The 24,224-nt window shown below is 37.8% G+C and overlaps 1 protein-coding gene and 1 pseudogene across 2 annotated transcripts in view; both read left to right on the forward strand.

The window, feature by feature from the left end:
• The window catches only part of LOC141415447 (uncharacterized), an 88,849-nt gene extending 66,824 nt beyond the window's left edge, over window positions 1–22,025 (forward strand). Inside the window, exons 5-6 of one of the 2 annotated variants that reach the window (XM_074052147.1) lie at window positions 17,047–17,154; window positions 17,789–22,025. In XM_074052147.1, coding sequence (XP_073908248.1) covers window positions 17,047–17,058 — 12 coding nt within the window. In that variant the 3' untranslated portion in view covers window positions 17,059–17,154; window positions 17,789–22,025. Of the gene's footprint in view, window positions 1–17,046 lie in introns of both variants that reach the window. The other variant, XM_074052146.1, reaches the window with a different exon arrangement.
• Window positions 22,026–22,130: 105 nt separating this feature from the next.
• Window positions 22,131–23,913, forward strand: LOC141415448 (nuclear envelope phosphatase-regulatory subunit 1 pseudogene; annotated as a pseudogene).
• The last annotated feature ends 311 nt before the right edge of the window (window positions 23,914–24,224 follow it).

Below are 24,224 nucleotides of genomic sequence, written 5' to 3' on the forward strand. Positions count from 1 at the left end.
TCTTTCTTTTTAGACAGTGTCTCACATATATAACCCAGAATGGCTTTGAATTTGCAATACTACTGCCTCATTCTTTGATTGCTGGGATCACAGGCATATAACATGCTTGGTGACATTTTCTATTTCTTTCCTGGGATGATCAATTTTTTCACTTGTTTCAAATCTATTTGTAATTGCTGAAGTATTTTTATGATAGTTTCAAATTTTTTTGTCAAATAATTCTAACATGTCTGTCATCTGTATGTTAACATGTCTTGGATTATTATTTTTTCTATTAATTTGAGTTTTTCTGCTTTTTGGTATGTGGTGTTTGGCCTCAGTAAAGCTGTTACTGTCTAAAAGTTTTCTGTCTGGCAGAGCTCCCCTTTCCTGGACTTTTAGTTAGAACCTTATGTTGAGGTTATTTTTTTTTGTACCCCTTGCCATTTGTTTGTTAAATTTTTCAGCTCCAAATTTGGGATATATGAGGCAATAGGAAAATGAAGAGAACTCACCACCACCATGTCTTTCCTTGGGTCCTGAGTTCTCTTGCTTGTCTGTTTTCTTTTCTTCATCTTTCAGAGTCTTCTTATATGTGTTTATATATGTTTCAAAGGGTTTTAGTTGCCCTTAGCAGGGAGAATAGGAAAAAGTATATCTACTCTATGTTCTAAGAGGAAGTCCACTAGTTTGATAATTTTTTATGCCTTCCTTGAGAGCTTGTTTGGAGGTTCTAGCAGGGGAGTGCAGCTACTCGTATACCCTTGACCGAAGAATGGTCGTCCTCTATCGGGGATGGTCCTCCTCTTCGACCGAGCGCGCAGCTTCGGAAGGGACGCACATGGAGTGGTGAGGCAGGAAGGGGACACCCGCCTACCCAGCCAGATCAGCAGAATCAACGCTGGTGATCAATGGGGTGACAGATGTCGCAGCCAGATCGCCCTCACATCCTTTTATGCCTTCCTTAAACGTCGTAGCTACCTTTGACCAAGTATTTGCTAATGTGAATATATACATATATATATCATGTAGATGTAAACTCATTTTTTATTTGGGAGCTAATTGAGCCCATTTCTTACTGAAATATGGGTAGATGTACTGAATTCCTGCCATAGATTTAGTGTGTAATATCTGTATATCTGTATCCTGAAACTCCCTGTCAGTGTAGGCATTTAACAAACTGATTCACAATATTATTACTTCTTAGCCCCCAGACTGACTCTTTGACAGTCTGAGTTACTGGGGAGTATATTTTCATCTCCTAAAACAAAGTTCACGTCCTCTTTTTTTGGGGGGGCACTGAAGGATAGAGAAACATACTGGGGAGTCAGAGGAAGAGAAGTATAAAGTATTATGGCTGTCTCATAAAGTCTTCCACTCAATTGAAGTATAATTAATCCCTTTTTTCAGACTTGATATGTGTGTTTCTTCAAACTGAAGGAGCAGAGAGTTGGTGAGAAAAAGAATTCTCTAACCTTTAGGTAGGTTATCTTCATTTTTAGAGTGATGCAAGAATCAGCCATTACCTGTTTTGCTCAAATCAGTGCTTTTGGGTTAAATAGTTAAAAGAAATTCCCTCAAAATTTAGACCATAGTTAGTCAGATTTTAGCACTGTTGTTTATAATCTCTTATTTTGGATCCTTAAAGGTATTTTAGGGGAAGACAGCAGCATCTAGCCAGAAGCAATTTAAAACTGTAATTTCCCAGACTGCACTAGTCTTCAGGGAAATTTAAAAGGAATTTTAAGTGAAAGGAAGTTTTTAAAAACTTGAATTGAACAATTAAGTTGCTAAAATATGTCATTTTAAAATCAGTGACAACTTATGGAGGTTCAGGGGTCTCTCCCAACTCAGTAGTCACACTACATTTTAGAAAGCACATTACTGAAGCTCAATAAACTTTGGCTAATGGCTGTGAAAAAAAAATAAATAAAATCAGTGACATATAAAATAATTTTATTATTTGAGTTCTTAAATATTTTCAAGTCTGAGAATCAAGTTTCTCTTGGTGCTTGAGTGGGTGCCATCTGCTGATCTGTAACTGAGCCAATTTTTACATTTGAGCTTAAATTTAATATTTAATTCTGATAGATGAAACATCCATAGGTTCATAAGCAATGAAACATTTGTAGATTTTTATTTTAATACTGTCCTAAAACTTAGATTTACTTATTAGTAGTAACTGACACAGAGTTTTTCAAAATACTTATTTATATATTAGACTTATTAGTTAACTATTCACATTAAAAAAATAATCAAAAGCCACCCAACTTAAAATTTTAGAGCAGAAGCTCATACCAGTAGAGTCTGTATTTCAGCTGGTTGGTTTCTTCTGACTTGGACTGGGCTTGGCAAGTCTTGCTCATATGTCTGTGGTTAGCTGCAACTTGGCTAGGTGACTCTGATAATTTCAGGCTGTGCTTTTGCATATGTCTGGGGACTTACCTGGGACAATATAATGGTCCATGGTTTCATTCTCTAGCAAATTAGCTCAGGAATGTTATTGTGGTAACAGCAGGGGGCAAGGGGTAGAGAGACAGGATGTGACAGTGTGCCAGGTGAGTCCAGAAAAGGCATCATGTCTCTGAGACCTAAGCTTGGAATTGTTAAAATGTTACTTCCTTTGCATTTTATTGGCTAAGCAGGTCACTGTGGTTGATGAAACAGTCTCCACATCTTGATGGGGTAAAGTATAATGTAACATTTGAAAGGTTGCAGGTATAGGGAGGGGTGAATAATTAGGACCAGTTTTGACTCAGTCCACTCTTTTAGGAAAAGTTGGAAATGGGAAATAGAGCTCTATTTTATGGCTCAAACCAGATTTCTTTTTATTGTACTAGTTGTTCTTCCTGTTCACCCATACCATAAGTCTGGATGTTTATAAGGAAAACAGCATTTGGTTTTTAATTTTTTAATTTATTTTATTTTTTTATTCATTTATTTATTATTATTGTTGTGCTGGGTAAGGGGAAAATATTTGTGCCCTAGAGTATGCCTTGGTCCTGAAGTACTGATCTAGAGATCTGTCATAAATTCACATCTTTTTAATATATTGAGTACTTAGTAATTCTTCACAAAATCCATGTTAGAAAAACAGATTTGAAAAAAATTGTGCAGTTGGAAATGTCTGGCATTTTCTAAATGCTGTCATTATAGAGAATCTTTTGAGAGTGAAGAAACATTTTTTACATTGCTTTACCAGTTCCTTTCTTGTGATTGTAAGTCTCAGAGAACTGGAGTGATAACATCAGGGTTGTATTCCTCTGGTTATCAAGGTAAGTTATCTTCACACCTTGTATCCTACAGAAATTATTAGTACTTGTAAAAGATTCTTTTTGGAAAGTAAATTACAAAATAAGGTATAAACTTCAGAGTGGGTTTTTATTCATATGGAAATTTTCCTAAAAGCTCATTTGCCCTTTGTGCTGCCCTCACCTTTGTGGTCCTGGAGATGGATGAAAAAGAGAAAATTGTTACTGAGTTGTGGCAGCTTCAAGCTGTCCTGTTGTTTGTCCCCAAATCTCTCTATGACAGTTCCAAAATTCTCTTTTGCCAAAATTAGGTTTAGAAAAATAACATATTTTGTATATGACATATGTTTGAAATTAGCAGGAAATCCAGCCAAGGTTTGGAAATTAACAAGGAAAAAGTTACTTCTCAAAATATTTGAGAGCCAAAGAAAAGTGTTTGGCTCACAACATTAGGGCATTTCATTGTTTAGTAAATTAAATAATATTTTTTAAATCCCAGAAGGAATAGAACAACACTTCTTACTTTCAATCTGTATCAACAATTCCTATTTAAAAACCTTTTGTCACAAATTAAATGAGTAACCTAAATATACTATGTGTAGAATAACTAGTCTAATGAGCTGGTAAATCTTATTTTTCTTTTTGGAGATGTGTTCTTAATTATGATTCATAATTAAGAATCATATATATTCATAGTTGAAGGGATCCAGAACAAGAATCCAGTCGCTCTTTTAGAACTGTTTGTGCTAATCACATTATGATTTCTGTATTAAATGTGGAATTGTCTTCTGTAGAAACTTATTTCTTTGAATTAATTCAAGTCAAGGCAGGAACATTTACTAAGTAGTCTCCATAGAAGGCAGTGAGATGTGTAGGAGGGATACAGGGTCTTTGTAAACTATGATCACTGATCACAGGAGACTTAAAATCTAATTGAGGAGAGCAGAAGTTCTAAAATGGGAGGTATTCTTACAAGGGCCTCTTGTATAGGGCTCTAAAATAATATATATAAGAAGGTGACGACCTACTTGGGTTAAGAATCTCTGGTTTTCTTGATTTCACAATTCCTAGCTGGACTCATGAAAATGAGGCCATATATGTTTTCAGGTTAGCTCTAAATTATGCACTTTGAATAGCCTTTCATAAATTAGAGGAAAAATCCATTTGTCATTGTAGTATTTTTCAATGTCTTCCTAATTTATCTCCTCTCATGATTATGAGATGGGGTATTATCAAGGGGGTGTTAGACTGGCATTATGACCTCTGCCCCTGACATAGGGATGTTTGTTCTGGGAGGTTTCCTCATTTCTTCTTTGTGAAGTCTCAGCATCCTGTATCATTGATATGGGATCCAGCAGCAACAAATATGACAAATCGCTAGAATTATGCAGATCCTAGATGTCCACTAGAAGAAAGGGGAACAGAGTAAGAAGAAATAACAAACAGGAAACTCTTCTCCCACTTTAGTAAGGAATCCAGTAGAGCATTTTTTTAATGACACCATCAACAAGAAGCAGTGAGTGGGATATGCAAATCAGACAAACCAGTTACCACTGTTTGACATTCATCAGGCCTCTTAACTCTCAAATTTCTTTTAGCTCTGAAATATAGATGATGAAAGTACTTATCTCTCAGAATTCATCTGAGGCTAAATGAGAAACTATTGAAAAGTGCCTTTAAATACAAAGCATATAGATATAGCAGTTGTTTTTATAGTTCAAGGAATATCTAGACAAACTTGCAAAAAGTAGAAAAGTACACAAGCAAGACTTAACCAGTATTTAGTCTGGAATGATTATATACAATGAACACACCTTGTGCTTATAAATACACTGACCTGAAACAGCCTTCTGTATATAGTAAAAATTAATAGAAAAATATGAGTATTTCTTATTATGATTATTATCAGTATTAGCTGTAACCCCAAATGTACAGTGACAGGTGACATGAGGAAATTAAAGCAACACTTCAAAGCATCAAGGGATCACTTTTTTCTGAGGTTATTTGGAAGTTTCTTTGTGAAGCAATACTGTAGTGGGCCCAGCATATATCTGAAAGAATAGAGCAGGCCTGTTTTTATTGCAGCTGTTACCAAGCTACGGTAACAGCCCAGATAACCTGCAACTGATGAATTGGTTAAGCAAATGTGGTATATGTACACAATGGAGTATTACTTAGTCATAAAGATGAATGAAATTATGTCACCTGCAGGTAAATGGATGGAACTCAAGATCATGTATTAAATGAAATAAGTCAGGTTCAAAAAGACAAAACTTACTTGTTTTCTCTGATATGTGGAAGCTAGACCTAAAAGATGAATGCATTCACAAATACATTCATGATCAAATATATAGATATAGGTAGATACAGATACATATGTATATATTTAAAATGTTTATAATAGTGTAGTGGTTGAGGGGACTAGGGGATGCAGGAGAGGAAAAGAAAATGAGAATGGATAATTTAGAAATGCCTCACATCTATGGAAGATGGCATAGCAGTGTACTGAAAGCTGTTGAACAATAGAAGGGTGGGATGATGGGGAAAGGAGGTAAGGTACTTTAAAGTACAGTATATTCATGTGTCAGATACTACAGTGAAAACCCTTTGAACAAGAATAGACACTTAAAAAATGAAGGACAGGAATGTAAAAAACTCCTGTTTGTGGGGGTGGGTACTGGTGAGAGGGGAAGGTAAATGGATAGGGTGAAGGAGGATCAATATATATGGCTGGTATATTTCATATACTTACATAAAAATAGAATATAACCTGTTGAAATTGTCTGCTACTTAGGAGGCAGATACCAGAAGGATCACTGTTCAGGGCCAGCCTGAGCAAAAAGCTCATGAGATCCCATCTCAACCAATAAAAGCTGGGCATGGTTGGTATGCTTGTCATCCAGCTGCCTGGGAAGCATAAATAGTAGGATCACAGTCCAGGCCAGCTGGCCATAAAGCAAGATCCTATTTCAAAAATTCTCACAGCAAAAAGGGCTAGAGGCATGACTCAAGTGGTACAGCACCTGCCTAGCAATCATGAGGCCTTGAGTTCAACACCCAATACCACCAAAAAATGTGGGTCCTAAGAACAAGGTGTATTTTAACAGGGAGTCATGGCAAGGGGAGGTAGGAAGACATTCCAGACACGGGGATGGGTGTGAATAGAGATAAGTGGGTGAAGGTGGTGAATGCTCACTCTTAAAAGAAGGAGGACTATGGTTTATGATTGTGGTAGTCCTGGGATCCCTTCTTTGGGAAATGTAGAAGAGGGTTTAGGTTGGGAAGGAAGGAAGGAAGTCAATCAGAGAGGCAAAGGTGTGACAACAAGAGAGGTGAGGGGGACCAAGAACTTGGGTAAACTCCTGGTTCACAGGGAGTTTAAGAAGCAAAGTTGAGTCTGTTTGTCAGGCAGGAAATCTACTGAGTGGACACAGAGAGGGGAATGTGTTATAAAGGTGAAACAATGGTAGTGACGATTATTAAAAGAAACCTAGCACATTGGGTAGGATAGAATTACTCTTTGATTTGTACATGGTCAACTAAATAATTCCTGTTATTCATTGGTCAGAAACAATCTTCTTTGTGGCACTGGGGTTTGAACTCAGAGCCTTGTGCTTGCTAGGCAGGTGCTATACCACTTGAGCCACATCCTCTGCCCAGAAACAGCTTTAATTGGTCTAGGAGATTCTGGGTCATTCAGAGTTCATGGTCATTTTTCAGCTTCAGTTCCTTAGAACCAGTTGTGATGAAACTGTACATTTCATCCTGGGCAAGTGTTACTGTAGGCAGAAAGTTACTTTTTACATGAGTTAGCCAGAGAAAAGATGAAGTAACGTAACGTGAAAAGGAACATAATATTGGCTTGTCCTTTGCTTTCTTTTCCCCATGGTAAGTCTATTTTGATTTGAAGACATTATGCTATGGTGACCACTATTAAAGTATGCACTCCAAGCATTCTTTTAAAAAATAGCTTTCTGGAAATATAACTCATATGTTATATAATTCATTTAAAATATATAATGCAGTATTTTAAATATATCCACAGATATGTGAAACCATCCCCAGTCAATTTTAGAACATTTTCATCACCTTAAAAATGCTGTTTCCTTTAGATATTGCCTCTTTTCACACCATCCCCTCTCCTCTAGGCCTAAGCAACCACTAATCTATTTTCTGTCTATAGCTCTCCTTGTTATGGGATTTCATATCAATAGAATTATATCATATCCTGTACTTTGAGACTGGTTTCATTTGATCATAATAATGTTTTCAGGGTTCATCCATATTGTAGCATGTATCAACACTTTATATGGCCAAATAATTTCCCATTGTATGATTGTATGGATTATTGCATTTTTAAGTCCATTCATCAGTTCGTGGACATTTTGGGTATTTCCACCTTTTGGCTATTATGAACAAGGGGCTATACAAATTCACTACAGGTTTCTGAGTGAACATATTTTTAGTTGCCTTAGCTGCATACCTAAGCATGGAACTGCTGGGTCATGTGTTAACTGTGCTTGGTTGTTTGAGTACCTGCAAGACTGTTTTCCAAAGTGTCTGTACCATTTTATATTCCCATCAGTATACAAGGCTTCCAGTTCTCCACGTCCTAGACAGCACTTGTTATTATTTGACTTTTTTTGGTAGTGTTGGCATTACCTCCAGCCCTTTTTGCTCTAGTTATTTTTGAGATAGGGTTTTGATTTTTCCTGAGACCAGTCTGTACCACACCCTTACTACTTATGTTTCCCACGTTCTGGGATGACAGTCACACATCACCATGCCAAGCCATTGGTTGAGATGGGGTCTTGTAAACTTTTTGCCTTGGTGAGCCTCAAATGGTGATCCTCCTGATCTCAGCCTGTAAAGTAGCTAGGATTATAGGCATGAGCTGCCACACCTGGCTGTAATATGATGTTTTGATTCTAGCCATGTAATGGGTATGAAGTGATAGCTCACTGTGGCTTCAACTTGCATTTCCATGATGGCTAATTATGTTAAGGATATTTTATATGCTTATTAACCATTTGAATATCTTTCTTTTAGAACTATCCATTCAGATCATTTGCTCATTTTAAAGCTGGAGTATTTGTGTTTTTATTATTGAGTTCTGATACAGGTCCCTTATCAGATACATGATTTGCTAATACAGTTGATTGTCATAATTTGTGGATCCCATATTTGCACATTTACCTCTTTGCTATATTATTTGTAGATCTTAAACCAATACTTGTGCTTTTGTGATCTTTTAAATACATGTGGATATTTAGATGAGAGGTTCATGAGGTCACTAATGAATAAACATTTAAATCAGAGTTTTTAAACTTGGCTATACAACACTATATAACAGAGACCAGTATAAGACTCATTTAATAATAATAGGTTGTGAAAGTTTTATACTTTCTTATCCCCTATTGTAGGACAATGGCTTTTGCCTGAAGCATACAGTTAAGAGGCCAGTTCAACAAGACCCAAGAATGTCAACTGCCTAATTGTTTTGTTTTGTTAATGAATGTGCCAGGCTAACAAACAGAACAAATTGAATAAATAGTCTGCATGGTCCCAGACCACCTGTGGGCTCCTCTTGCTGTAAATAAATGGAAAATCTAAAAATAGAAAGTGTTTTAAGTGAATGTGATCAATTTCATTGCCAATGTGTCTGTCAGACTTGGCAAAAGTTCCTTTATGGTTAGTGATGCCAACTCCAGCATACTTACTCAGTTTACTCTTTCCTGCTCAACTAAAGTCTAATCTTTCCTTCCATCAACACCATTTTTAAAGAGTTAACAGTTGCAGTACCAACTTCAGGTGAAATACATTCAGCTGTCCACATCTCAAAGGTGGAGTTAGGAACGAACACCTATGCACAACTTGTCAGTGGGATGCCCCAGGATGACCTGAATAAAAGAGGTCATAGCCCAGCGCCAGCTCTTTCAACTCCATGGTCCTATGTTGCTATTCTGCTGCAAGCTGCAACTTTCTTATCTACAAAACTTGTTTAGTAAAGTCTAGCTCTAAGGATGGAGCACATAGCAAGTGATCTAGCTAGCAATCCCTGGAGGTGAGCTTTCCATTAGTGATGGCTGGTCCAGGTGGTTCACTTAGCAGACTAATTTCAGCCACCAGACTCTAGACCTTTACTTAGGTTCTAATTTGAGTTTAATCTCCAAGACATTCAGCTGACCAGCTCACCAAGGAATGTTTTGCCTCCATCATTAACATTTAAAGAATTTTAAAATCAATCTTGCCTGCAGCTGACAAGACTTTTTTAATTTCAGCACAAGCAACACAATAATATTTTTCCAAGGAAGCTATCAAAAGAGTTGTTTGATTATCTTTGTATAACAAATAATATTTTTCTCTCATTTATTTTAAAATGTCAACTCTGGAAAATATACTTTTGATTAATGTGATTACAACATGACAGAGCACAAGGATTTATTGCTTTATTTTGGCTTAAAAGAATTAAAATAGATTGATTTGTATTTAAGGAATTTTAGGAGTAATAACTTCATAATCTATGAATATAGCAGATGAAACTGTTAACAATAGAAACATTGTTTACAACTCAGAGATCAGAATAAAAAGTCAAATGTTTTTTACAAATGATTAAAATATTAATATTTTAATATTTAATAGTCTAATAAATATTTAAGGGGCTAGGATAAAGCTTAGCAGTAGAGTGCTTGCCTAGCATTAATGAGGCCCTGGGTTTCATCCCCAGCATGAAAACAAATACATATATTCAAATGTTTGAATGCATATATAAAGATGTGTGTGTGTCTACATATATATAATCCATTAATTATTTTAATTTTGGGGAATCACAGTATTCATATTTTATTAGAATTATAACCAGTTTCATAGAATACCAGTCAAATGAAGTATTGTTTTTTAAAGATATGGAAACTAAACAGAATATTCTCTGGAAAGGGAAGGTCTATACTTGTATTTCACTAACATAAGATTTAGGGCTTATTATTAAAATGACCTTATATTGCACAATAAAATATAATGTCTTTTAAAAAATGATGTGTAGTCTCTTACTCATTTAATTTAAATTTGGCCTTGAGAGTTTCCACAATAGACATGAGCTGATAGACCAGTACAAACAGAAGTTTCCATATAAAGGACTCATTGTTCCTGCCTTGTTTTTTTAAGTCAGAAAATGGCAAAGCCTCCAGAGAGTGGGGCTTGGGTGTCTGTGGAAACACAGCCTTCAGCAGCTGTGCAGAGGCTGAAATCTTCATTTAGAGACAAGTAGAAGACAGCCTTGTTGGGAGAGAAAGTTTAGAGAACGCTTTTAGAATTCACAGTCCCTCAAATTCTTTTCAGCTGTTCTTCCTCAGGAGTATGACCCTGGTGGAAGTCATCACTTTTTTTTTTTCTTTGTCAGGGGTGGGGAGATGGGACTGGGTTTGAACTCAGGGTTTTGCACTTGCAAAGCAGATGTTCTACTGCTTGAGCCCCACCTCCAATCCATTTTGCTCTGGTTAAGTTTTGGGAGATGGGGGCTTCTCAAACTATTTGCCTGGTTGGCCTTGAACCACAGTTCTCCAGGGTTCAGACTCCCAAGTAGCTAGGATTACAGGTGTGACCCACCAGTGCCCAGCTACCATCACTTTTGATGAAGAAGAAAGATAATCTATCTGAAAAATCTTGGTTAGGATCAAATCAGTTAACATATATAATGAATCTGTAAAATTATAAACTTCTCTATAGCGTTACTCTACTGTTCATGTGAGCGTGTGTATGTGTGTCTTGTGCACATGTGCACAGGTCCCTCTTATGGAAAGATGATGAGTCACTTAGGTTTGATGTGAATTTTGTCATTGAGAGCACTACAATTGTTATATCCAGTAATCAAAGTGAATATATTCAGATGAAATAATCAGTTTCTGTTGCATGTTCCTTAGCTAAGCATGGCAGCCACTGAAATCTGTGGCTTGGGGTCTTTGCATGAACTATAGGTGTATTTCCTAAGTAATTTAGGAATTAATGACATTATTGAGAAAATTCCAAATTCCCACTTTGAATGGTTCTTCAGGGTTACATTGGTCACACCTAACAATCACAGGCAGGCAGGAATATGATGCTCATGTGACATCCTGTTCAAGGTCTCTTGCATGAAATGTTAAATCCATTAACACATTTGGTGTTCAGCACCAGATAGGAGCCAGGCACAGTGGCTAACGCTATCATCCCAGCTACACAGAAGGCCAAGATCCAATCTTGGTTCCAGGCCAGCCCAGGCAAAAAGCTCATGAGATCCCATCTCAACCAATAAACTAGACATGGTGGCATGGCCCTGTCATCCAGCTGTGTGGAAGGTGTAAACAGGAGGATCACAGTCCAGGCCAGCCTGGGTATAAATGCAAGACCCTACTGGAATGTGGCTCAAGTGGTAGAGTACCTGACTGGCAAGTGCAGACCCTGAGCTCAAACCCCACTACTGCCAAAATATCTATGTAAATAGATATCTACATAGACATCTAGATTATCTAGACAGTAGGTAGATAGATGGATATAGATAGATAGATACATAGATAGACAGACCAAATAGGCTGCCTTAAGTAGAAAAACTTACTTTGTTAATATAAGGTTCATCAACAATCATTTTAAGAAGTCAATTACAAATTTGTGAATATTTTTGCCTTCATGAATTTTTGAAGAGTGGAGACTGAGGTGTGCCTTGGTGGTAAGGCACCAGCTTAGCATTCACACAGCCTTGGGTGCAATCCACAGCACCATAAAATTGCTTTTAATCAAACTTTTATTTTAAATTATGAGTTATAGGTGTTAATCTCAGTGAGTCTAAAATAAGAATCAAGTCTCTGCTATATACCACCCCTGCAGTAAGCAATTCCACCCAGTATTTCAGTGAGCACTCACAAAAACGCTGGAAAACTGATAAAGAAGACATCAGTTGTGCTGGTGGAGTGGCTCAAGTGATAGAGTGCATGCCTAGCAAGGATGAGACCCTGAGTTCAAACCCCAGTACCTCCAAAAAAAAAAAAAGAAAATCCCAGAAGACATCAATCCTTCAGCACCTTAAATTTTATTAGTAACTTTTCAAACATTTGAATGTGCCAAGCAAGATTCTCCTTTCAATCCACTGCTACTCTTTTAAGCTGTCCTGGCTATGTGACAGGGAGGTACCTGCATGACAAATGCTCTGGAGTCCTTCACTTGATTCTTGGTTTCTTCAATTGTTTTCTGTGTTCAGAGTGTCAGTCTGCAATCTCAGCTTCTTTATGAGTAACATGATAATCAGAATAACTGGGCTGCCCAATTTATACCTCATTCAAAGAGGTTTCTGAAAGCACCCTGAAAATTCTAAGGAACTATACAAATGAAAGCTGTAATTAAGCTCTTCTCCCTAAAATAGATGTGTTAATGAGAGGATTTGATTAAGATATTTTGTAACTTATAATTGTTATTAGAAATAATTGCACTGATGTTAAGTGTAGAGCAGTGATAATGTAATTACCCTGGCATATGCCCTGAGAGCATTTTTGAAGCAATTAAAATTGTGTTTTTACAGGTTATCAAAATGTCAGTATATTATCTCTATCACCTTACTATGAATAGCATAATTGTGTCTGTAAAAAGTTAATCAGTAAAAAGCAAAAGAAAAAAATGTAAAACAGCATTATATGTAAATTGAAATACACTGAACAAAACAATTGTGCCTTTTAAAAAAGAATACATATGAATAAACCAGAGTGTATGGAGGGGTGTCAATCACGTATAGAGATGAAAAGGATAAGTGAATGAATGAGTGTAGCTCTTGTGTAAAAAAAAGATACTTCAAGAGGCTGCCAGTATAGTTGTTCAGGGGTATAGTATTTGCCTAGCATCCTGAGGCCCTAAGTTTGATCCCCAGCACTGCAAAAATAAATAAGTAAATAAACAAGTAAATAAGTGCTTCCTCGTGTGTGTTCATTACTGTCAACTTTGAGGAAATGTTCAGGTACGTAATGCATCCAAGGTATTACTCAAGATGAACTCAAGTGCCATTAAAGCAGTTCAGTTAGTGTCAGAAGAATTAGACATTTAGTCCTCTGTGTATTCTGACAATAACTCCATGTATAACACAGTTTAATAGGGGTTCTTACTGAGCCATTGCTACTGACTATAAGTGACCCTATTGATTAAATGTAATACCTTCTGAAAGAAGCAGCTAATTTACCTAACTTGTCACCTGACTTGGATCTGGGACAAATGTGCTGTGGAACATTGATCAGGAAGTCTTCTTGCTCTCAGATGTCCTATCATCAGTAACCATTGAGCTGATTCAGGCTGTCATACTGGTGCCATCTGTGGCTTTTGGGAAATTTTCAATGACCAGCTGGGTTCTAGCACAGAGCAGGCATTGCTGCACAGTCAGGAATTCTCCAAGGGTAACAAACCCCTGCTGGGTTAAATTTTATGCTAGGGTTCCCAAGACTTTGAACACCCTTTCTCAATTTTCACAACCCTTCTTAGTGTTCAGCACATAATGGGAACTAGTCAGGGTTGATCCTGCTACTTCTGTCTGTAGTTGGGTCTCTCTAGGCGAGGCTCCTTGGTCTGCCCTATGATCCAGCACCTGCCTTTGCTATGTGGATGATGCATTGGTGCTCACGCTGTTTTCATCTCTAGACTCCTCCCATGTTTACTATCCAGCCTTTCCCACCAGCCATAGAGCAACTTACTTAGAGTGTTTTCACTCTCTCATTTACGATGCTCCCAATCTGCCCATATTAGTAATTTAACTAGGGAATGACTACTATTAAATTAGCATTCTAACTTTTGTTGTTATTTCTGCTGCGAACTGTAATCATTTGTTGCTTGGCAGGTATTCCTGTCAGAAACTGACCATCAGACATTCAGGGCAAGACCACATCTACCTATTTTCAAAGAAGAATCCATGGGTCTTAACCGGATGATCCATGTGACTTCTCCCTGGATATTAGATGCTAGTTATACACCTTCAAATGGTTATGACTGAGCAAAATGCCAGGGACTCACACCACAAATCCTAGCTGCTTGGGAGGCAGAAATTGGGAGGATCACAGTTTAAGGCCAGCCTGGGCAAATAGTTCAAGAGATCCCATCTCCAAAATAACCAGAGAAAAATGGACTGGAGGTGTGGTTCAAGTAGTAGGGCATCTGCTTTTCAAATGTGAAGCTCTTAGTTAAAAAAAAAATTATGATTAATGTGCTATTATGGAAAATGGCTTATAATTCAGATAAGAATAGCTGTCTACAATAATAGTTTCAAAAGCTCTTAGAATACTTGCTCACTATTTTTAATTTCTATAAATATGTCCATTTCAAACATGAAAGACTGAAACCAGCATCCTGGAGACAGGCTTGCCAGCAATGTTCTGGGCAGCCAACATTATTCTGCCATTCAAAACGAGACAGACTCCATGGGGATTCAGAGCCCTTTATCCACATTACACGTTTCTAATACTTTATACATGTTGCACATTTCGTTCAATAACAACTCACAATTTATAGTGACAGTTTTACATTTTCCTGGGGAATCCGGTGCTTCTAAGTCAAAGTAGATGAAGGGAAACTTTTAAGCAAATAGTCAGGGTCTTTCACATCAACAAAGGAGGCCACATATTGTGGTATTTTGTTTAATTTTGTTTGCAGTGCTGGGGATCGAGCCCAGAGTTTCCCACATACTAGGCACGCGCTCTACCACTGAGCCACATTCCCAGATCTGTATTTTATCACAACTTTTTTAAAGGTGGAAAATTCACTCACTCAAGAATTCCTGTCCTTATCACCAAACTGTTGGCAAAAAGAAGAAATCAAGACCCAAAGGAACACGCTGATTCATAACCATGGGATTAGCTGATTTTATTATTGTCAAAACCTGTACTCTGAATGTAGGCGGGTGGCCCATGGTGGCTGCGAAGCTGAGTGGCTCTTCAGTTCCATTTTTATGGAGTTGACGGGGCAGTTATTACACCTCATCCAACTTTTGGTAACCAGTTATCAGGCATTAGATTGGCCTTAGTCCTTACACTGAAGCCCTGTTTTACATTCTTTGTTGGGCTGGCTTGGATGCTAAAATGTTCAGATTCCTTTACTGGAATCTGACAGCACACTGGGACTAAGATTGGTGGAATCTTAAAACATGCATCCTGCAGGGTGCTGGTGGCCCACACCTGTAATCCTAGCTACTCAGGAGGCAGAGATCAGGAGGATTGTGGTTCAAGGCCTGGGCAAATAGAGAGACCATATCTCAAAAACACCCCTCACAAAAAAGGGCTGGTGGGGTGGCTCAACATGTAGGCCCTGAATTCAAACCCCAGTACTGAAAAAAAAAAAAAAAAGAAAGAAAGAAAAAAACACATGCTTTCAAGGCTAAGTCAGGTGCATTTTCCTCACAGTGTGATCCTGCGGGTTCTATTCTCACAGGATTACCCAGCTTCTCACAACAATTATGCCCAAACCAACCTTCTTAATATCCTACCTCTGTAAGTGGCATGGGACTTAACCAGAATCATATTAAGACAGAGACTTTATTTGTTAATAATTTAAAGTTTAATAAATTTCTCAATTTATTACCTTAAATCTCTCCCTTGTTCTGAATGCTTATTTTTCAGAATTTATTTAACCAAATAGCATTGTGTGTTTAAGTGTGTATTTACTTATTCAGACATTAAAAAAAAGGACTTGTGCTAATGACATTTTAGGGGAAATCAAATAGGCCATGAAATTAAAGTGAGTCTCCATGACTGTAAATACCAAAGACAAGTAATCAGAAAGCTCTATTTAATGGGGACAAGTGTAATAGAATTCATTTTAGATACTGCTATTATTTTCACCCATTCTACCTAGCACAAATACACATTTTGTACTAAGAAAAGATTGTTGCCTGCACATTCACTCTTCTGAGTTACAATTAACATGTTGCCAGATATAGGCTGTTGACTCAGTCTGATTGTATTTTCTAAGACCTTTGTAAAGAACAACTATGGGGACTGGTGGGGTGGCTCAAGTCTGCTAGCATCTGTCTAGCAAGTGTGAGGTCCTGAGTTCAAACCCCGGTGCTGCCAAAACACACACACACATACTATGTATTGCTCTTTCAAGAATTTGGTCAATTGACCAATTCTATGTTTTAGAAACTGAGATTTTTAATTGTGCCTACAACATGTACTTAAAATATGTGAAAAAGAACACATATGCACATCTTCATTAATCATTAAATTCTGATTGAGGGCTGGTGGAGTGACTTAAGAGGTTAAGTGCCTGCTTAGCCAGCATGAGGCCCTGAGTTCAAATCCCAGTACTGCCAAAAAAAAAAAAAATCTGGTTGAATAACCTATGTCATGCTGTCAACTAATTTGAAATGAGCTCACATCATGAGCAAAACCCAAGCCAGGCGCCTGTGGCCTATAATCCTAGGCACTCAGGAGGCAGAGATCAGGAGGATCACAGTTCGAAGCCAGCTCCAGGCAAATTGTTTCTGAGACCCTATCTCAAAAACACCCAATACAAAAAGGGTCTTAGAGCCTCAGCAAGTGTGAGGCTCTGAGTTTAAACTCCAGTACCACAAAAACAAAACAAAACAAAGAAACTAGTTAAGAAACCATGAACTGTTTAGAGCAAATACTCTGTATTCCAGTAGGAATTTCAGCTACAGTCTAAATAAACAAATCACTTTCAATTCACCCAAATAGCATTTGGTGAAAATTCAGTAACTTCCAAGTCAGGAGGGAAACATTTATTAGTTGAATCCTACATCAAAAACCATCCTTCTCTAAGCCTGGTTTTGATAACTTTATTTTTTCTTTTTTAATAGGATAACTGCTGATTTTGATAATGAGAGACAACCCAGCAAGAGTAAAATGAAGACTATCTTATTCATGAACCAACTTAAATATTCCCTTCTTCTAAGCTGTTCTCTCAGGTATTTTGTCACAGTAATGAAAAGCCTATCATAGCCAGTATTCACTATTTGATGACGTTTGTGTTTTTTTGAACTTTATGACATAGATACATTAGTTTTGTTTCATTCAGTGTCTTTGAAAAGTGTGAGTGGTTTGATTCTCTGAAAAGAAACTTATCAAAAGCACTTTTTCTTGGACACTCTTTTGTTTTTTTTTCCCCCACCGATGCGTTAGCTCTGCAATAAGAAATCTGTCATTCCCCTTGGTACTTAGGATCCATGACGAGCACAAGTGTAGGGTTTGATCCTTACATCTTGTACAGAGGATTGCAGATATGCATGTTCACCTTCTTAACTGGCATGTCCAGTGAAATGATTCACAATAACTGCGACAGGTAGTCGCAGGTAGACAGGTAGAAGCTACATTCATTAGCCTCCATGCTCACCCCACAATAGCCTCTACCCTCTGTAGTGTCCTCCATCTCTTGTCTACCACCCCTGTGTGTATAACTGCCCAGGGCAGAACCAAAGTCTCCCCTGACTCCTCCTCTTCCTCACCTTTCATATTTGTCCCATCCTCAGATTATGTTGGCTATTACCTATTAAGTATTGTTTAATACAGCTACTCAACTTCTTCCTCCCCACTTATCATCAGCTCTCCTTGGAGGACTACAGCACTTCATACCTTTTCTCCCGTAAGTACCCCCATTCCCATTCTCTTCTCCACATGGCCCTCCAAGTGATATTTTTAAACATCTTAGAAGGTCACTCTGTGATGGGTTATCATTGCTCTTGTTAAAAAGAACAAAATCTTATCTCACTAACATATTCTTTGGGACTTAGAGTGGTCGTACCTGCATCTCTCCTCATTCTTGCTCCAGCCATAGGATCTTCCTCACTTCTCTAGCACAATTCACAATATTCCTGCTTGGAGTGCCCTCCCACTGCAAGCCTCTCACTTACTTAGGTCGAACTTGCTTTTAGGACTCAAGCCCCTCAATCCGAATCTGACCTACTTGTCTTCTTGATCTCAAGGCACCATTTTTCTTTCAGGCAACTAATCTAAAATATAATGAAATTGAATGTAAAGAGGGTCTTCAAGGGTCAAGTCTGTGTAGCTCATTAGGAATCAGTACCTGCCTAGTACTTAAGAAGTGTTTAATATTTATTTATTGAATAAACAAATGCAAATTTTGTTGGAACTCATTGTCACTTTTAGTTGATTGCTATCGTTCATCTATTATATATATGGAATATATTATGCAAATACATATAGATTACATATTTACAATAACTTCCATTCTGCTAGCTTTAAGAGTTAATAATTGGCACTTTTAAAGAGAATAATCCAGATGGGTTCATCTTTTTCTTTCAAGTACTCACTGCTTTCCATTTGCCTGTTGGTTTGCTTTTTTTAATTGACAAGTAAAAATTGTCTATATGTATAAGGTATACAATATTATGTTTATAGTGGAACAGCTAAATCAAACTATTTAACATGTCTTACCTCACATATATTTTAAGGTAAGAACACTTAAAATCTAATCTTTTAGCAATTTTCATATACAGGTAATGTATATGAAATGTCTTTTAATGCCATCTCTTGCTAAGTTTCCTTTTCTAAAATACATTAGAAAGCTTTCTACAATTGCAACATGTGTTGATCCTAGTTGAACATAGGTGATAATTGTTACTTATGAATATCAATTATAGTTCTGTTTGTTCTTTGTTATCATCAACTACTCATCCCTGAATCATTGTAAATGCCTTACTCATGTCTTTTTGTTTCACAATATTTCTTCTAATCTATACAAATTTAGAAATTAAACATTGTTCTTAAGCTCATGTGATAAATAAGAGCTAAGGTCTGCTAATGTGGGAAGACAGATACTATTGTATATATTCATGCATTTAAGAGCTAAAGTATTTGAACTAGAACACAAAACAATAAATAAAATAGAACTGAAGAGAATGTAGATCAAGCATCAATTCATATCAAGTAATTTTCCTTATCTACATACCAAGAAAAGTTAGATCTCTAGGAAGTATCCAATTCGTAATAAGGAAGAAGTAGAAAAAAATCCATTAATATTTATAATTAGCTCAACTGCTGCATATTGATCATTATGACAGTACCTGCTTTACTCTAAACTGTTTCTCAGGATTGTATTTTTTTAAATTCTGAAATAGGGATAGATTGATTAGTAGTTGTCTTCAGAATCCAGTTAACATTTAGGAGTATCCCCATTAGCAGGATTCTGCAAAGAGAGTGTTCAAGCTCTGGCATCATGTTAATCAGCTTTCCCTTGCTTAACAAAATACCACAGATAAACAAGTTAAAAGGATGAAAGATTTAGTTTCACTGATGGTTTTAGAGGTTTCAGTCCTTAGCCACTTGGCCCCATGGCAGGGAGTACATGGTAGAGCAAAACTGCTCACATCATGGCTGGGAAGTGAAGAAAGTGGGAGAGGGGGAGGGAGAGAAAGGAGAGAGGAGAGAGAGAGACAGAGACAGAGACACAAGAGGCCAGGGTCTGAATATCCCCCTTCAAGGGCAAGCCCACCATCTCGATCTATCTTCCCTCTACTTAGGCCCCCCTCCTGCAGAAAGGTTCCACCACCTAACAATAATGCCTTCAGCAGAGGACCAAGTCTTCAACACATGGACTTTGGGGATGATTAAGATCCAAATTATAACAAGCATCCTGTACTTCCAAGGCACAATTCACAATTATTTCAGCAAAATATGATGATATCAATGTACTTTCCTTTCTGCTAAGAATCCCAAATGGCTGTTGCTTGTCATTCTGCTGCAACTTTTTGTACACTGTGGCTGAATCAGGGGGGCTGTGTGGAGGATGATTGCATCCCAGGTGGAGATACTCTGCAGCCTTTCTGAGACAGCTTTCCTCCCATCAGCAGCCAGGGTAGATGAGGCTGGTCTGACTTGCTAAGCAGGTGACTTTACCAGCTTCTCCAGCATCTCCAAAACCATGTCCTTAGATGAAACATATGGCCTTCTGAGGAAGAAGTTCCTCTTTCCATCAAGGGTCTCAGAGCTGCACTCCTCAGTTAGAATTTTGGTTAAATTTACTCCAGATAGTGAAAGCCCTCAAATACAAAATCCTGAGCTCTAAGGCCTAAGAGAGGTGAGTTGCCCATTAGTCCTTGGACTACTTCTGAAGCAAAACCAAGTGGAGGTCATATTCAGAGCAGCAGCTTCGCTTCAGCATCATTGCCTTGGTGACCTTAGGTAACTTTCTAACTCTTTTCTCACTTCAGGAAACAAAAATGTGGGACATGACTTAATTCATGTAAGAAATATGTTGAGGCTCTACTATGAGCAGACAGTGACTGCTTTAAACACTAGTATATAGCAATGAACAAGAGATAAATATACCCGTCTTCAAGGAGTGTGTATTGCGGAGGAGTGAGACAGAAAATAAAACCTACAAGTTAATGACAAACCTTAAACTATGGAAGATGGGATACATTTTCTGGAGGAAAGTAAATTAGCAAAGGAATACAGTAGTGTTATGTTTAATTTTTTATTATAAATTTTTTAGGATTATTCATTATAAGGGGGGTATTAGTAGTGACAGTTCCGTTTAGTCTTATTTTGTACATTATTTACATTGCCCCCATCGTCTCTCCCCATCATTAAATCTGATGGTCAGGAGCATCTAATTGAGATGAGTGAAGAACAGAGGGGAGGGTCTGGGGAAGGACCCTCTCAAACAAGGGCAGCAGCAACTACAAGGGCTGTAGCGGGGAGTATTGTTATTTTTGTTTGTGTATCTTCTCAGAAGAATTACATGCATGTCTCTATGTGTGTGTGTGTTTGCATGTGTACTCACACACATCCTTAACAAATTTACACAAATGCCATCATTAAAGTGTATATGGTCTACTGTCTTCTAATTTATGCATATCTTAGGGGTCTTTCCAGAACCAGACAGGTCCTCCTCCTTTCCAAGTGACTATATTGTGTTCTGTGTTGAGCATGAGCTGCATGGATTTGACCAGTTCCCATTGATGTGCTAGGCTGAGGCATGGTGGATGTCCATTTCTCTGCTCTCCTGTCCTGTCTCTAGTACAGGACATACATTTGCATCGAGGCCCCTCTATTGCCAATACGTGTATCCTGCCAAGTTTTTTTTTTTTTCCTTTCCTCTTTCCTAGAGTTCAGGAAAGAACTACCTATATTTGTTCCCCTTTCTGAGTTTTCAATGCAGTGTCAGATTCCTGATGACAGATGCCCTGCAGGTACTCCTTTGCCCACTGATTTAGATGTAGAATAAACCTGCGCAAGAGATTCAGAAATGCATTTTGTTGGCATGCCACTGAAAGTTTTGGTGTTGGTCACTGACACTCTTAAATCTGTATCCATTCACCAGGAATCAGGAAGGGCCTCCACAGCACTGGCCATGATAGTCTCACTCTGGCCTCTAGTGGACACAGTCTGGCTGTGTTGGTTAGTCCCTGCTTCAAACAGGCTGCTAAGGTGTGTGAGCAACTCAACAGCTATAGTTACACAGGCCTTTATCTAAAATCCAGAACTCTCTATAGCTGATCTCCAGCAGGAAAATAAAACTGACTTTGTTGGTATCTTTCAAAAATCAAGTGCTTTTCTTTTTCTTTTTAAATTTGATATATCCAAGATACCTTCAAAACTTGTAGGAGGAAATGATACTTTCTCAGTCTCCGCCTTCCAAATGTGCAACCTAGTTGGTTTCCTGAAGTAAATTCTTGCCAAACTTGGGGAAAGCATTGCATATTATTTCTCTCATCAAAGGCCTTAGAAAGGTTTATGAATGGCATTTAATAACAAAAAGTAAATTTGGGATGAAAGCATACCATTGCTGAGCAGAATCATTTGACAGCTGTCTTGTGTAGCTCTTTATATACTTTTGTGGATTTTGTGACAGTCCTCCTTCTTTCATTTAATATTTTTATTGAAGCAAGGGGCGGAGCGACGGGGAGGGGCGGAGGGGAGCGGTTAGCGGTGGGAGTTGGCGCTGCGGGCCGGGCGGGGGCCGCGGGCTGCGATGTGGACAGAGCCGTGGCGGTGACTGGAGTTGCCGCCCGACATGAACTCTCTGGAGCAGGCGGAAGATCTCAAGGCTTTCGAGAGAAGACTTACTGAGTATATTCATTGCTTGCAACCTGCCACGGGACATTGGAGAATGCTTCTTATAGTGGTCTCTGTCTGTACAGCTACTGGTGCCTGGAACTGGTTAATAGATCCTGAGGCACAAAAGGTGTCCTTCTTCACATTATTATGGAATCACCCATTTTTCACTATTAGCTGTATCACTCTAATAGGCTTGTTCTTTGCTGGAATACACAGGAGAGTAGTTGCACCATCAATTATAGCCGCTCGATGTCGAACAGTATTAGCAGAGTACAATATGTCTTGTGATGATACAGGGAAACTAATTTTGAAACCTAGGCCTCACGTTCAATGACATTCTGCATTCATTGTTATGGGACCTAAAACAGTCTCTCTTCAAATAAGTGATACAGCAAAAAGCCATAAAGGATTCCTTTTGCAGTTGGGTATGTGAAAGTTATAGCAACAACTGACAAGCAGTGTGCAATATTTACCCAGATTATCTTGATGATGATGACTTGAGTTATCAGTGCTTTGGTACCTTTGATTACCTGTGTTCAGTATTAGTGTCACTTTAGTACTTCAGCTCCTGCAAAGGTGTTTGCAGATGAAGTATATATGTGTTACTAAGTTAAACTTAGAAACCGAACCTCATTCAGTTTTTATAATGTATTTTTGCAAACTACTGTAAATAGCAAATCAATACCAATGTTAAACGGAGTAAAATGTTGTGTGGACTTCGTTCTCCTGCACCAGTATTTCAAGAACATCTGCTTGCCGTCTCCACAGCTCTTTAAAACCGGCCATTATGTGTGCCTTTCATTCTTACTCGTCTTTTAATTGTACTGCAGGAAAAACATCGGATTCCACTTAGACTGAGGAAACTCATCTCCATTATGTTGTAAGAAATTATAGATGTTTTGAGAAACAATTTTTGTTAAACCAGATACTAAACTCCAGCAACTATTGTGCTTATATTTAGTTCATTATTTTCATTTAACGCTAAGTATACTTTATATGTTTTTTAAGAATTTTAAGAACACCCAAAGTCTTCTGAATGTACAAGTTTAAATTATGTATTGTCTGGGAATTTGATGGTCATTGTTTTAGGTAATTGGATTTTACGCTGTGGTAGACATGCTCTTACACTAGTATTGACCTGGTGTGACTGATCGTCCCACTCCATCATTGGGTGACATGGGAGCCATGCCACAAACTAGAGTCTGCAATTCTCACTATTAGAGAGTGTTAATGACATACTGTGTATGCATAACAGCCACGTGTATTATAATAGCCCTTAAAATTAAACTATTGGGATCACTGTAAATATTTTAAAGTACTGGAGGTGCCTTTTACTTGTTTATTAGAAGATTTTGAAAAGGTTTAAATTATTTCATGAGCAACCTTTTACATTTGATTTAACATAAAGCTGAAATTTCAATAATAGGACAGAAACTTTTTAACAAGGCTGCCATTTAACTTAGATTTGTTCATCTTAGCTTTCACATGTATAAAATTTTATTCTTTGAACTGCAGCAATAAAACCCTCTGCTCCTAAGAAGTCTTAAGAGGGTATCCTATATATTCTGCTTTGTTTCATTTTCTGTAAATTTTGTAGGTAAATATGTGCATAAAAATAAATACTTTATATATAAAAATAATAATAATAATATTTTATTTATTTCTCTAGTAAAATGACTCTATGTTTACTCCACCCCCATTTATAACTTAAAATTATGTGGGAAAAGAAAGCTACTCCTGCTTTTACTGATCCATTTGGACTTTGTTTCTTCCTTCCTGCTTGCTCAGGAAGCTGCAGTGTGCTATGCTCTGTGGATGAGTCAGCCAAACACAGAACCAGGTTTTGTTTGCCAGGCCCATTAAGTGGGGCTCACACTGCCTGAAATGCTGTTGGGCTGAGGCAAATGGCCTGCTTTGAAGTACTGGGAGGAAACCTGAGGCCACCCGTCCTCTGAAT

Source organism: Castor canadensis, chromosome 13 (assembly GCF_047511655.1).
Source record: "Castor canadensis chromosome 13, mCasCan1.hap1v2, whole genome shotgun sequence".
Classification (NCBI taxonomy): Eukaryota; Metazoa; Chordata; class Mammalia; order Rodentia; family Castoridae; genus Castor; species Castor canadensis.